At 54.2% G+C, this 14075-nt stretch overlaps 1 protein-coding gene across 1 annotated transcript; it reads right to left on the bottom strand.

The window, feature by feature from the left end:
* Window positions 1-6020: 6020 nt before the first annotated feature.
* On the bottom strand, window positions 6021-10352 carry LOC137312319 (carbonic anhydrase-like). The gene is made up of 4 exons (XM_067978902.1): window positions 10237-10352; window positions 8965-9031; window positions 7260-7414; window positions 6021-6246 (listed from the first exon to the last, which is right to left on the bottom strand). Exons 1-4 carry the CDS (start codon window positions 10327-10329, stop codon window positions 6151-6153), a joined length of 411 nt encoding a protein of 136 aa, XP_067835003.1. The 5' UTR covers window positions 10330-10352; the 3' UTR covers window positions 6021-6150.
* Window positions 10353-14075: the final 3723 nt, after the last annotated feature.

The following is a 14075-nucleotide window of genomic DNA, read 5'->3' as shown; positions in this document are numbered from 1 at the left end:
ACTCAGGACTACATGCATGCTAAACAGCGGAAGCAACATGCTATAGCCAGAGCTAAGCGATTCCACAACCAACGGATCAGATCAAAGCTCTGCAGTCCTGCCACATCCAGTCGTGAATGGTGGTGGACAATTAAACAACTAACGGGAGGAGGAGGCTCTGCAAACATCCCCATTCTCAATGATGGCGGAGTCCAGCATGTGAGTGCAAAAGACAAGGCTGAAGCGTTTGCAACCATCTTCAGCCAGAAGTGCCGAGTGGATAATCCATCTCAGCCTCCTCCCGATATCCCCACCATCACAGAAGCCAGTCTTCGGCCAATTCGATTCACTCCACGTGATATCAAGAAACGGCTGAGTGCTTTGGATACAGCAAAGGCGATGGGCCCCGACTATATCCCGGCTGTAGTGCTGAAGACTTGTGCTCCAGAACTAGCTGCGCCTCTAGCCAAGCTGTTCCAGTACAGCTACAACACTGGCATCTACCCGACAATGTGGAAAATTGCCCAGGTATGTCCTGTCCACAAAAAGCAGGACAAATCCAATCCGGCCAATTACCGCCCCATCAGTCTACTCTCAATCATCAGCAAAGTGATGGAAGGTGTCGTCGACAGTGCTATCAAGCGGCACTTACTCACCAATAACCTGCTCACCGATGCTCAGTTTGGGTTCCGCCAGGACCACTCGGCTCCAGACCTCATTACAGCCTTGGTCCAAACATGGACAAAAGAGCTGAATTCCAGAGGTGAGGTGAGAGTGACTGCCCTTGACATCAAGGCAGCATTTGACCGAGTGTGGCACCAAGGAGCCCTAGTAAAATTGAAGTCAATGGGAATCAGGGAAAACGCTCCAGTGGCTGGAGTCATACCTAGCACAAAGGAAGATGGTAGTGGTTGTTGGAGGCCAATCATCTCAGCCCCAGGACATTGCTGCAGGAGTTCCTCAGGGCAGTGTCCTAGGCCCAACCATCTTCAGCTGCTTCATCAATGACCTTCCCTCCACCATAAGGTCAGAAATGGGGATGTTCGCTGATGATTGCACAGTGTTCAGTTCCATTCGCAACCCCTCAGATAATGAAGCAGTCCGAGCCCGCATGCAGCAAGTCCTGGACAACATCCAGGCTTGGGCTGATAAGTGGCAAGTAACATTCGCGCCAGATAAGTGCCAGGCAATGACCATCTCCAACAAGAGAGAGTCTAACCACCTCCTCTTGACATTCAACTGCATTACCATCGCCGAATCCCCCACCATCAACATCCTGGGGGTCACCATTGACCAGAAACTTAACTGGACCACCCATATAAATACTGTGGCTGCGAGAGCAGGTCAGAGGCTGGGTATTCTGCGGCGAGTGACTCACCTCCTGACTCCCCAAAGCCTTTCCACCATCGACAAGGCACAAGTCAGGAGTGTGATGGAATACTCTCCACTTGCCTGGATGAGTGCAGCTCCAACAACACTCAAGAAGCTCGACACCATCCAGGACAAAGCAGCCCGCTTGATTGGCACCCTATCCACCACCCTAAACATTCACTCCCTTCACCACCGGCACACCGTGGCTGCAGTGTGGACCATCCACAGGATGCACTGCAGCAACTCGCCAAGGCTTCTTCGACAGCACCTCCCAAACCCGCGACCTCTACCACCTAGAAGGACAAGGGCAGCAGGCACATGGGAACAACACCACCTGCACGTTCCCCTCCGAGTCACACACCATCCCGACTTGGAAATATATCGCCGTTCCTTCATCAAAATCCTGGAACTCCCTCCCTAACAGCACTGTGGGAGAACCTTCACCACACGGACTGCAGCGGTTCAAGAAGGCGGCTCACCACCACCTTCTCAAGGGGCAATTAGGGATGGGCAATAAATGCCGGCCTCGCCCAGCGACGCCCACATCCCATGAACGAATAAAAAAAAATAATCTCTCCCTCGCTGGGTGTTACACAGGGCCCCGCGTCATTTGTCAGTTGTGCTTTGAACACAATTCATCGAAATTTCTGCTGCTTCTGTTGAAATAATTTCACAATCGCTGGAAGTCCAGTCTTGATTAAAATCACCAAGTGGTGTATCTGAAGAGGGGAAGGTAATGATTGGGGGGGTTAATGAGGCAGAGTTACTGGTTCAGAACAGAAATCAGTCCTGGCTGACTTGCTGAGAAAGAAAGAAAGAGATAGAGAGAGAGAGATAGAGAGAGAAAGAGATAGAGAGAGAAAGAGAAGGAGAGGGAGAGGGAGAGAGAGAGAGAAAGATAGAGAGAATGATAGAAAGAGAGATAGAGAGACAGAGAGAGAAAGATAGAGAGAGAAAGAAAGAGATAGAAAGAGAGAGAAAGAAAGAGATAGAGAGAGAAAGAAAGAGAGAGAGAGAAAAAAAGAGAGAAAAGGAAAGAGCTGGAGAGAGAGAAAGAGATAGAGAGAGAGGAAGAGATAGCTAGAGAGAGAGAAAGAAAGAGAGAGAAGGAATGAGCGAGAGAGAGGGAGAGAGAGAAATAGATAGTGAGAGAAAGAGATAGATAGAGAGAGAGAAAGTAAGAGAGATAGAGACAGATAAGGAAAGTGACAGAGAGAAAGAGAGAGAGAAAGAGATAGAGAGAGAGAAAGATAGAGAGGGAGAGAGAAAGAAAGAGATGGAGAGAGAGAGAAAGATAGAGAGAAAGATAGAGAGACAGAGAGAGAAAGATAGAGAGAGAAAGAAAGAGATAGAAAGAGAGAGAAAGAAAGAGATAGAGAGAGAAAGAAAGAGAGAGAGAGAAAAAAAGAGAGAGAAGGAAAGAGCTAGAGAGAGAGAGAAAGAGATAGAGAGAGAGGAAGAGATAGATCGAGAGAGAGAAAGAAAGAGAGAGAAGGAATGAGCTAGAGAGAGGGAGAGAGAGAAATAGATAGTGAGAGAAAGAGATAGATAGAGAGAGAGAAAGTAAGAGAGATAGAGACAGATAAGGAAAGTGACAGAGAGAAAGAGAGAGAGAAAGTAAGAGAGAGAAAGTAAGAGGGAGAGAGAAAGAGATAGAGAGAGAGAGAAAGAGATAGAGAGAGTGAGATGGAGAGAGAAAGTAAGAGAGAGAAAGTAAGAGGGAGAGAGAAAGAGAGAGAGAGAAAGTGAGAGAGAGAAAGAGAGAACGTAAGAGAGAGAGAAAGAAAGAGAAAGAGAGATAGAGAGAAATAGAGAGAAAGGAAGAGATAGAAAGAGAGAGAAAGTAAGAGATAGAGAGAGAGAGAGAAAGTGAGAGAGAAATAAGGAGAGATCTCCCATTTCTCTCCGGCCCCTTTCACCACCTCAGGACGTCCCAAAGCTTCACGGCCAATGAAGGACTTTTTTTGAGGTGCGCTCACTGTTGTAATGTGGGAAACGCAGCAGCCGATTTGCGCACAGCAAGATCCCACAAACAGCAATGTGATAAATGACCCAGATCATCTGGTTTTTTTTTTAGTGATGTCGATCGAGGGATAAATATCGGGGGCCCAGGACCCCGGGGAGAACTCCCCTCCCCCCCTGCTCTTCTTCCAATAGTGGGCCGTGGGATCTTTTACACCCGCCCGAGAGAGGGGGGCAGACGGGGCCCTCGGTTTAACGTCTCTGACTCTGCTCCAGTTCCCAGTAATTGAGATGGTGAGGTGTCTCGGAAAGCCCTGACTGGAGCTCGTCCGTAGGCGGGATGGGATCTGGTTCGAACAAGCTCCTTGTCACACATCACCTCCACGCTGAGAAGGTAAACAGGATACCAAGTGTTCACTCCGGGCCAGGTATGAGTGTTGGCACGAGTCCATTCGTCGTGAGATTAAATAAGACGCGGAGCTGTTCCAACAAGCCAGGGAGCAATCAAAGGATTGCAGAACCGCACAGCACAGGAGGAGGCCGCTCTGCCTGTCGGGCCTGTGCTAGCTCTGTGAGAGAGCTCTCCAATTAATTCCTCCGGCTCTTTCCCCCCCCCCGTCGCCCTGTAAATTTTCCCCCTTCGAGTATTCCCCCCCTTTTGAAAGTTATTATTGAATCTGTTCCCACCTTTCAGGGAGCGAATTCCAGATCATCGCGTCTCGCTGCGTAAAAAAACATTCTCCCCGTCTCCCCCTCTTTCCCCAATTATCTTAAATCTGTGTCCTCTGGTCCCCGACCCTCCTGCCCACTGGGAAACACTCTCTCCTTATTTACTCAATCAAAACCCCTCGTGATTTCAAACCCCTCGATTAAATCTCCCCTTAACCTTCTCTGCTCTGAGGAGAACAATTCCCCGTTTCTCCAGTCTCTCCACATCACTGAGGTCCCTCATCCCCTGGTCCCATTCTGGGAAATCTCCCCTTAACCTTCTCTGCTCTGAGGAGAACAATTCCCAGTTTCTCCAGTCTCTCTACGCAACTGAGGTCCCTCATCCCTGGTCCCATTCTGGGAAATCTCCCCTTAACCTTCTCTGCTCTGAGGAGAACAATTCCCAGTTTCTGCTGCCTCTCCGCGCAACTGAGTTGATAAGAACATAAGAAATAGGAGCAGGAGTAGGCCAATCGGCCCCTCGAGCCTGCTCCGCCATTCAATAAGATCATGGCTGATCTGATCCTAACCTCAAATCTAAAGAACACAAGAAGTAGGAGCAGGACCTGGCCACTCAGCCCCTGGGCCCTCTCCGCCACCCACAGGGCATTGACCGATCCGAACTCAGCTTCATGTCCAATTTCCTGCCCGCTCCCCATAACCCCTAATTCCCTTTGCTTCTCAGAAACTGTCTATTTCTGTTTTAAATTTATTTAATGATGGAGCTTCCACAGCTTCCTGGGGCAGCAAATTCCACAGACCTACCACCCTCTGAGTGAAGAAGTTTCTCCTCATCTCAGTTTTGAAAGAGCAGCCCCTTATTCTAAGATTATGCCCCCTAGTTCTAGTCTCACCCATCCTTGGGAACATCCTTACCGCATCCACCCGATCAAGCCCCTTCACAATCTTATATGTTTCAATAAGATCGCCTCTCATTCTTCTGAACTCCAATGAGTAGAGTCCCAATCTACTCAACCTCTCCTCATATGTCCACCCCCTCATCCCCGGGATTAACCGAGTGAACCTTCTTTGTACTGCCTCGAGAGCAAGTATATCTTTTCTTAAGTATGGAGACCAAAACTGTATGCAGTATTCCAGGTGCGGTCTCACCAATACCTTATATAACTGCAGCAATACCTCCCTGTTTTTATATTCATCCCTGGTCCCATTCTGGGAAATCTCCCCTTAACCTTCTCTGCTCTGAGGAGAACAATTCCCAGTTTCTCCAGTCTCTCCACGTAACTGAGGTCCCTCATCCCCTGGTCCCATTCTGGGAAATCTCCCCTTAACTTTCTCCGCTCTGAGGAGAACAATTCCCAGTCTCTCCACGCAACTGAGGTCCCTCATCCCCTGGTCCCATTCTGGGAAATCTCCCCTTAACCTTCTCAGCTCTGAGGAGAACAATTCCCAGTTTCTCCAGTCTCTCCACGTAACTGAGGTCCCTCATCCCCTGGTCCCATTCTGGGAAATCTCCCCTTAACTTTCTCCGCTCTGAGGAGAACAATTCCCAGTCTCTCCACGCAACTGAGGTCCCTCATCCCCTGGTCCCATTCTGGGAAATCTCCCCTTAACTTTCTCCGCTCTGAGGAGAACAATTCCCAGTCTCTCCACGCAACTGAGGTCCCTCATCCCCTGGTCCCATTCTGGGAAATCTCCCCTTAACTTTCTCCGCTCTGAGGAGAACAATTCCCAGTCTCTCCACGCAACTGAGGTCCCTCATCCCCTGGTCCCATTCTGGGAAATCTCCCCTTAACTTTCTCCGCTCTGAGGAGAACAATTCCCAGTCTCTCCACACAACTGAGGTCCCTCGTCCCCTGGTCCCATTCTGGGAAATCTCCTCCGCACCCTCTCTAAGGCCCTGGACATCCTTCCTAAAGTGCGGAGCCCAGAATTGGGACACAATGCTCCAGTTGAGGCCCAACCCAATGTTTTATAAAGGTTTAGCATCACTCCCTAGCTTCTTGTACCTTGTTTGTAAAAAGAAGACATAACACAGAGAGTTTCGGATCTCAATTGGTTTATTATTGATCATCCGACGATGGTGATGTTCCCCCCCACTGTAAGTTGGATCTGAAGTGTGGCTGTGAAGGGTCCGGGCGGTGGGGAGGGATTTGGTGGGCTGCTCGGAGGTCAGCCGTTGCAGAGCTCCACTGGACGGCCGTTCATCGACTGGACAGGTCGGTAGTTGTTGAGGTCCCACTTTGAATTGCGGACAAACATTTTGTACTGTAAGGCAGAGAGGGTGAGAGGTCGAGGTGGCCCAGACCCAATGACCCTAACCCTGACCCCCCCACAGTCCTCCACCCACTCCCCACCTCAGTCAGAGAGAGAGAGAGAGAGGAGCCCTCCGCTTAGGGACAGGAGGAGGCCACTCTGCCCCTCGAGCCCGTTCCAGCCGTTCAATGAGACCATGGCCTGACCTGCGACCGATCGCCATCTCCCTGCCTCAGCCCCTCAACACCCTCCGGCTGACAAAAACCCATCGATCTCAGCTTTAAGATTAGCAATCGAGCATCGACTGCCCTTTGGGGGAAGAGGGTTCCGAACTCCTCCCACCCTTTGCGTGTCCCACCTCCCCCTCCTGGCCCTAATTTTCAGGCTCTGTCCCCCAGTCCTGGACTCCGCAAACCAACGGGAGATAGTTTCTCTCTCTCTCTCCACCCCATCAATTCCCCTTAATCTCTTCGATCAAACCAACCCCTTGACCGTCGAGATTCCAGGGAGCACGACCCCAGTTTGTGTAATCGCTCCTCGTGATCGAACCCTCAGAGTCCGGGGATCGTTCTGGTAAACCTGCGCTGCCCTCCCTCCAAGGCCGGCATGTCCTTCCGAAGGTGCGGTGCCCAGAACTGGACGCAGTGCTCCAGGTGCGGTCTGACCAGGGGCTGTGTCCAGCCCGAGCAAAACCTCCACTCCCCCCCCCCCCGCCCTCTTGTATTCGAGTCCTCTCGATATAAAGACCAGCGTTCCCTCAGCCTGTCTGATCGTCTTCTGCACAGTCCAGGACCTTTGAATGGTCAGTGGTCAGCTACAGAGATCTGAGCACAGGGTGAAAAGTCAGCGACCCACTGACCCAACCCCCACCCCCCAATCGGAGAGAGAGGAGCCCCTCCGACCCCTCTGCCTGGGGCAAGTATCTGCCCCCAAACCCGACAAGGTACCAAATCCTGATGCCCAGGTAGCTCTGGGCCAGAGCAGGGGGGGTTGGGGTGGGGGGTTTGCCGACTGAAATATATTACCTGGGAGACACTCATGTGCATGGGCTGGTCCAGGACGGTCCAGATGACGTTCTCTGCGCAGGGAGGTGTGGTCAAAGAGCCGCGGTATCTGTAGAAAGGAGCAAGCTTCCAAGGGATGATCTTCTCCAGGTTCAGGGAGAGGGTCCTTTTCTGACCTTCGGTAGAAGAGGCGACAAGACAAGAAGAAGGAAAAGGGGGCGTCAGATTTCTCCGGGCTTGGGGGGGCGGTGAGGGAGATGGGGAGAAGGTGGGATTGAGGGGGATGGGGAGGAGGTGGGATTGAGGGAGATGGGGAGAAGGTGGGATTGAGAGAGATGGGGAGAAGGTGGGATTGAGAGAGATGGGGAGAAGGTGGGATTGAGAGAGACGGGGAGAAGGTGGGATTGAGAGAGATGGGGAGAAGGTGGGATTGAGGGAGATGGGGAGAAGGTGGGATTGAGGGAGATGGGGAGAAGGTGGGATTGAGAGAGATGGGGAGAAGGTGGGATTGAGAGAGATGGGGAGAAGGTGGGATTGAGAGAGATGGGGAGAAGGTGGGATTGAGGGAGATGGGGAGAAGGTGGGAGCGAGGGAGATGGGGAGAAGGTGAGATTGAGGGAGATGGGGAGAAGGTGGGATTGAGGGAGATGGGGAGAAGGTGGGATTGAGGGAGATGGGGAGAAGTTGGGATTGAGAGAGATGGGGAGAAGGTGGGATTGAGGGAGATGGGGAGAAGGTGGGATTGAGGGAGATGGGGAGAAGGTGGGATTGAGCGAGATGGGGAGAAGGTGGGATTGAGAGAGATGGGGAGAAGTTGGGATTGAGGGAGATGGGGAGAAGGTGGGATTGAGGGAGATGGGAAGAAGGTGGGATTGAGGGAGATGGGGAGAAGGTGGGATTGAGAGAGATGGGGAGAAGTTGGGATTGAGAGAGATGGGGAGAAGGTGGGATTGAGAGAGATGGGGAGAAGTTGGGATTGAGAGAGATGGGGAGAAGGTGGGATTGAGGGAGATGGGGAGAAGGTGGGATTGAGGGAGATGGGGAGAAGGTGGGATTGAGGGAGATGGGGAGAAGGTGGGATTGAGGGAGATGGGGAGAAGGTGGGATTGAGAGAGATGGGGAGAAGGTGGGATTAAGGGAGATGGGGAGAGGGTGGGATTGAGGGAGATGGGGAGAAGGTGGGATTGAGAGAGATGGGGAGAAGGTGGGATTGAGAGAGATGGGGAGAAGGTGGGATTGAGAGAGATGGGGAGAAGGTGGGATTGAGAGAGATGGGGAGAAGGTGGGATTGAGGGAGATGGGGAGAAGGTGGGATTGAGGGAGATGGGGAGAAGGTGGGATTGAGGGAGATGGGGAGAAGGTGGGATTGAGGGAGATGGGGAGAAGGTGGGATTGAGGAAGATGGGGAGAAGGTGGGAGCGAGGGAGATGGGGAGAAGGTGAGATTGAGAGAGATGGGGAGAAGGTGGGATTGAGGGAGATGGGGAGAAGGTGGGATTGAGAGAGATGGGAGAAGGTGGGATTGAGAGAGATGGGGAGAAGGTGGGATTGAGAGAGATGGGGAGAAGGTGGGATTGAGGGAGATGGGGAGAAGGTGGGATTGAGGGAGATGGGGAGAAGGTGGGATTGAGAGAGATGGGGAGAGGGTGGGAGTGAGGGAGATGGGGAGAAGGTGGGATTGGTCTATCGGAGAGGACATGTCAGATACAGTGACCCCATTGGCCTACCTTTGTATCTGACGTGTGGAAGCAATTTAACGACTGGTTCCAAAGCGTGGTTTGATCTCGGAGTCACCTTTCAACAAGAGAGAGAAGAGTGCGGTGAGGAGATTGTCCATCAACCTCAAAATACCCCCTCTAAAGGGGGAGTCTCTCCGTCAGGGACCCTCTTTAAAGAGGGAGTCTCTCCGTCAGGGACCCCGTTTAAAGAGGGAGTCTCTCCGTCAGGGACCCCCCTGTGAGGGAGTCTCTCCATCAGGGACCCCCCTGTGAGGGAGTCTCTCTGTCAGGGACCCCCCTGTGAGGGAGTCTCTCCGTCAGGGACCCCCCTGTGAGACAGTCTCTCCGTCAGGGACCCCCCTGTGAGGGAGTCTCTTCGTCAGGGACCCCCCTGTGAGGGAGTCTCTCCGTCAGGGACCCCGCTGTGAGGGAGTCTCTCCGTCAGGGACCCCCCTGTGAGGGAGTCTCTTCGTCACGGACCCCCCTGTGAGGGAGTCTCTTCGTCAGGGACCCCCCTGTGAGGGAGTCTCTCCGTCAGGGACCCCGCTGTGAGGGAGTCTCTCCGTCAGGGACCCCCCTGTGAGGGAGTCTCTCCGTCAGGGACCCCCCTGTGAGGGAGTCTCTCCGTCAGGGACCCCCCTGTGAGGGAGTCTCTCCGTCAGGGACCCCCCTGTGAGGGAGTCTCTCCGTCAGGGATCCCCCTGTGAGGGAGTCTCTCCGTCAAGGACCCCCCTGTGAGGGAGTCTCTCCGTCAGGGACCCCCCTGTGAGGGAGTCTCTCCGTCAGGGATCCCCCTGTGAGGGAGTCTCTCCGTCAAGGACCCCCCTGTGAGGGAGTCTCTCCGTCAGGGATCCCCCTGTGAGGGAGTCTCTCCGTCAGGGATCCCCCTGTGAGGGAGTCTCTCCGTCACGGACCCCCCTGTGAGGGAGTCTCTCCGTCAGGGACCCCCCTGTGAGGGAGTCTCTCCGTCAGGGACCCCGCTGTGAGGGAGTCTCTCCGTCAGGGACCCCCCTGTGAGGGAGTCTCTCCGTCAGGGACCCCCCTGTGAGGGAGTCTCTCCGTCAAGGACCCCCCTGTGAGGGAGTCTCTCCGTCAGGGATCCCCCTGTGAGGGAGTCTCTCCGTCAGGGACCCCCCTGTGAGGGAGTCTCTCCGTCAAGGACCCCCCTGTGAGGGAGTCTCTCCGTCAGGGATCCCCCTGTGAGGGAGTCTCTCCGTCACGGACCCCCCTGTGAGGGAGTCTCTCCGTCACGGACCCCCCTATAAGGGGGGGTGTTATTACCTTGAAGAAGATGGCGATCACAGCGAGACCCTCCGGGGATTTTGTGGCTTCTTCTGAGTTGAGATATCGAACATTCCAGAAAACAAGGTGCATCTCCAGAAAAAACAGAGAGAGTCACTGGGTGCAGGACTGGGACTGACTCCCTCACACTCCCTCACACTCACTCACACTCCCTCACACTCCCTCACTCACACTCACTCACACCTCACTCCCTCACACTCCCTCACTCACACTCACTCACACTCCCTCACTCACACTCCCTCACACTCACTCACTCACACTCACTCACACTCCCTCACTCACACTCCCTCACACTCCCTCACTCACACTCACTCACACTCACTCACACTCCCTCACACTCCCTCACTCACACTCACTCACACTCCCTCACACTCCCTCACTCTCCCTCACACTCACTCACTCACACTCCCTCACACTCCCTCACTCACACTCACTCACACTCCCTCACACTCCCTCACACTCACTCACACTCACACTCCCTCACACTCCCTCACACTCCCTCACTCACACTCCCTCACACTCCCTCACACTCCCTCACTCACACTCACTCACACTCCCTCACACTCCCTCACTCACACTCCCTCACACTCCCTCACACTCCCTCACTCACACTCCCTCACACTCCCTCACACTCCCTCACTCACACTCACTCACACTCCCTCACACTCCCTCACTCTCCCTCACACTCACTCACTCACACTCACTCACACTCCCTCACACTCCACTCACTCACACTCACTCACACTCCCTCACACTCCCTCACTCACACTCCCTCACACTCCCTCACACTCCCTCACTCACACTACTCCCTCACACTCCCTCACTCACACTCACTCACACTCCCTCACACTCCCTCACTCACACTCCTCACACTCCCTCACACTCCCTCACTCACACTCACTCACACTCCCTCACTCACACTCCCTCACACTCCCTCACACTCACTCACACTCACTCACTCACTCCCTCACCCTCCCTCACACTCACTCACTCCCTCACACTCACTCACTCACACTCACTCACACTCCCTCACACTCCTCACACTCCCTCACTCACACTCACTCACACTCCCTCACACTCCCTCACTCACACTCCCTCACACTCCTCACTCACACTCACTCACACTCCCTCACTCACACTCCCTCACACTCACTCTCTCACACTCACTCACTCACACTCCCTCACTCCCTCACTCACACTCACTCACACTCCCTCACACTCCCTCACACTCACTCACTCACACTCCCTCACACTCCCTCACTACCTCCCTCACACTCCCTCACACTCCCTCACACTCACTCACACTCATGCACTCACACTCCCTCACACTCCCTCACACTCCCTCACTCACTCCTCACTCACTCACACTCACTCACACTCACTCACACACTCCCTCACACTCACTCACTCCCTCACACTCACTCACACTCACTCACTCACACTCATTCACACACACTCCCTCACACTCACTCACTCCCTCACACTCCCTCACTCACTCACACACACTCCCTCACTCACACTCCCTCACACTCCCTCACACTCACTCTCACTCCCTCACTCACACTCCCTCACACTCCCTCACTCACACTCCCTCACACTCACTCACACTCCCTCACTCCCTCACTCCCTCACTCTCACTCCCTCACTCACACTCCCTCACACTCCCTCACACTCACTCACACTCACTCACTCCCTCACTCACACTCCCTGACTCACACTCCCTCACTCACACTCCCTCACACTCCTCACTCACACTCCTCACACTCACTCACTCCCTCACACTCACACTCCCTCACTCACACTCCCTCACTCACACTCCCTCACTCACACTCCCTCACACTCCCTCACTCACACTCCCTCACACTCCTCACTCCTCACACTCCCTCACACTCACTCACTCCCTCACTCACACTCCCTCACTCACACTCCCTCACACTCCCTCACTCCCTCACTCACACTCCCTCACACTCACTCACTCACTCACACTCCCTCACACTCCCTCTCTCACTCACTCACTCCCTCACTCACACTCCCTCACACTCCCTCACACTCACTCACTCCCTCACTCACTCCCCTCACTCACACTCACTCACTCCCTCACTCACACTCCCTCACTCCCTCACTCACACTCCCTCACACTCACTCACTCCCTCACTCCCTCACTCACACTCCCTCACACTCACTCACTCCCTCACTCACACTCCCTCACACTCACTCACTCACTCACTCACTCCCTCACTCACACTCCCTCACTCCCTCACTCACACTCCCTCACTCACACTCACTCACTCACCCTCCCTCACTCCCTCACTCACACTCCCTCACACTCACTCACTCCCTCACTCACACTCCCTCACTCCCTCACTCACACTCCCTCACTCACACTCCCTCACTCACACTCCCTCACTCCCTCACTCACACTCCCTCACACTCCCTCACTCCCTCACTCACACTCCCTCACTCCCTCACTCACACTCCCTCACACTCACTCACTCCCTCACTCACACTCCCTCACACACACACTCACTCCCTCACTCACACTCCCTCACACTCACTCACTCCCTCACTCACACTCCCTCACACTCACTCACACTCACTCACTCACACTCCCTCACACTCACTCACACTCACTCACTCACACTCCCTCACTCACTCTCACTCACTCACACTCCCTCACTCCCTCACCCTCACTCACTCACACTCCCTCACACTCCCTCACCCTCCCTCACCCTCCCTCACCCTCACTCACCCCTCCCTCATACTCACTCACACTCACTCACACTCACTCACCCTCCCTCACATTCACTCACACTCCCTCACCCACTCACCCACCCACTCCCTCCCTCACACTCACTCCCTCACCCTCACTCACTCATACTCCCTCACGCTCCCTTACCCTCCCACAACCTCCCTCACTCACACTCCCTCACCCTCCCTCCCTCACACTCCCTCACTCACCCTCCCTCACTCACCCTCACTCACACTCACTCACACTCCCTCACACTCCCTCACACACTCACACTCCCTCAAACTCACTCCCTCACCCTCCTTCACCCTCCCTCACACTCCCTCAGACTCCCTCACTCACAATCCCTCACTCAAACTCCCTCACTCACACTCCCTCACACACTCACTCACTCACCCTCCTGCACCCTCCCTCACACTCACTCACTCACACACACTCCCACTCCCTCATCCTCCCACACACACTCACTCACACTCCCTCACCCTCCCTCACACACTCACCCATCCACTCCCTCACACTCCCTCACCCACTCACTCACAATCCCTCACCCTCCCACACACTCCCTCACTCACCCTCCCTCACACTCACACTCACTCACCCTCCCTCACCCTCCCTCACACTCACTCACACTCCCCCATCCTCCATCACCCTCCCTCACACTCCCTCACGCACTCTCACTCCCTCATACTCCCTCACACACTCACTCACCCTCCCTCACACTCCCTCACTCTCCCTCACACTCACTCACCCTCCCTCACACTCACTCACTCACTCCCTCACCCTCCCTCGCACTCACTCACACTCCCTCACCCTCCCTCACACTCACTCACACTCCCCCATCCTCCATCACCCTCCCTCACACTCCCTCACGCACTCTCACTCCCTCATACTCCCTCACACACTCACTCACACTCCCTCACACTCACTAACTCACCCTCCCTCACACCCCCTCACCCACTCACCCACCCACTTCCTCATACTCCCTCACCCTCCCTCACACACTCACTCACACTCCCCCACCCTCCCTCACACACTCACTCACTCACACCTTCCCACCCTCCGTCACACACTA

The sequence above is a fragment of the Heptranchias perlo genome, unplaced genomic scaffold, assembly GCF_035084215.1.
Source record: "Heptranchias perlo isolate sHepPer1 unplaced genomic scaffold, sHepPer1.hap1 HAP1_SCAFFOLD_418, whole genome shotgun sequence".
Taxonomy (NCBI): domain Eukaryota; kingdom Metazoa; phylum Chordata; class Chondrichthyes; order Hexanchiformes; family Hexanchidae; genus Heptranchias; species Heptranchias perlo.
The sequence above is the reverse complement of the archived record's forward strand: the minus strand, read 5'-3'. Positions and strand labels throughout refer to the sequence as shown.

Bases quoted from the DNA above. Each gene is read 5' to 3' on its own strand.
- LOC137312319 (XM_067978902.1), bottom strand. From the start codon at position 10,329: ATGCACCTTGTTTTCTGGAATGTTCGATATCTCAACTCAGAAGAAGCC. The intron at 7,415-8,964 runs GTAGGCCAATGG...CTTCTACCGAAG, and splicing joins TCCACACGTCAGATACAAAG to GTCAGAAAAGGACCCTCTCC. The intron at 6,247-7,259 runs GTAATATATTTC...TCTGCCTTACAG, and splicing joins TGCACATGAGTGTCTCCCAG to TACAAAATGTTTGTCCGCAA.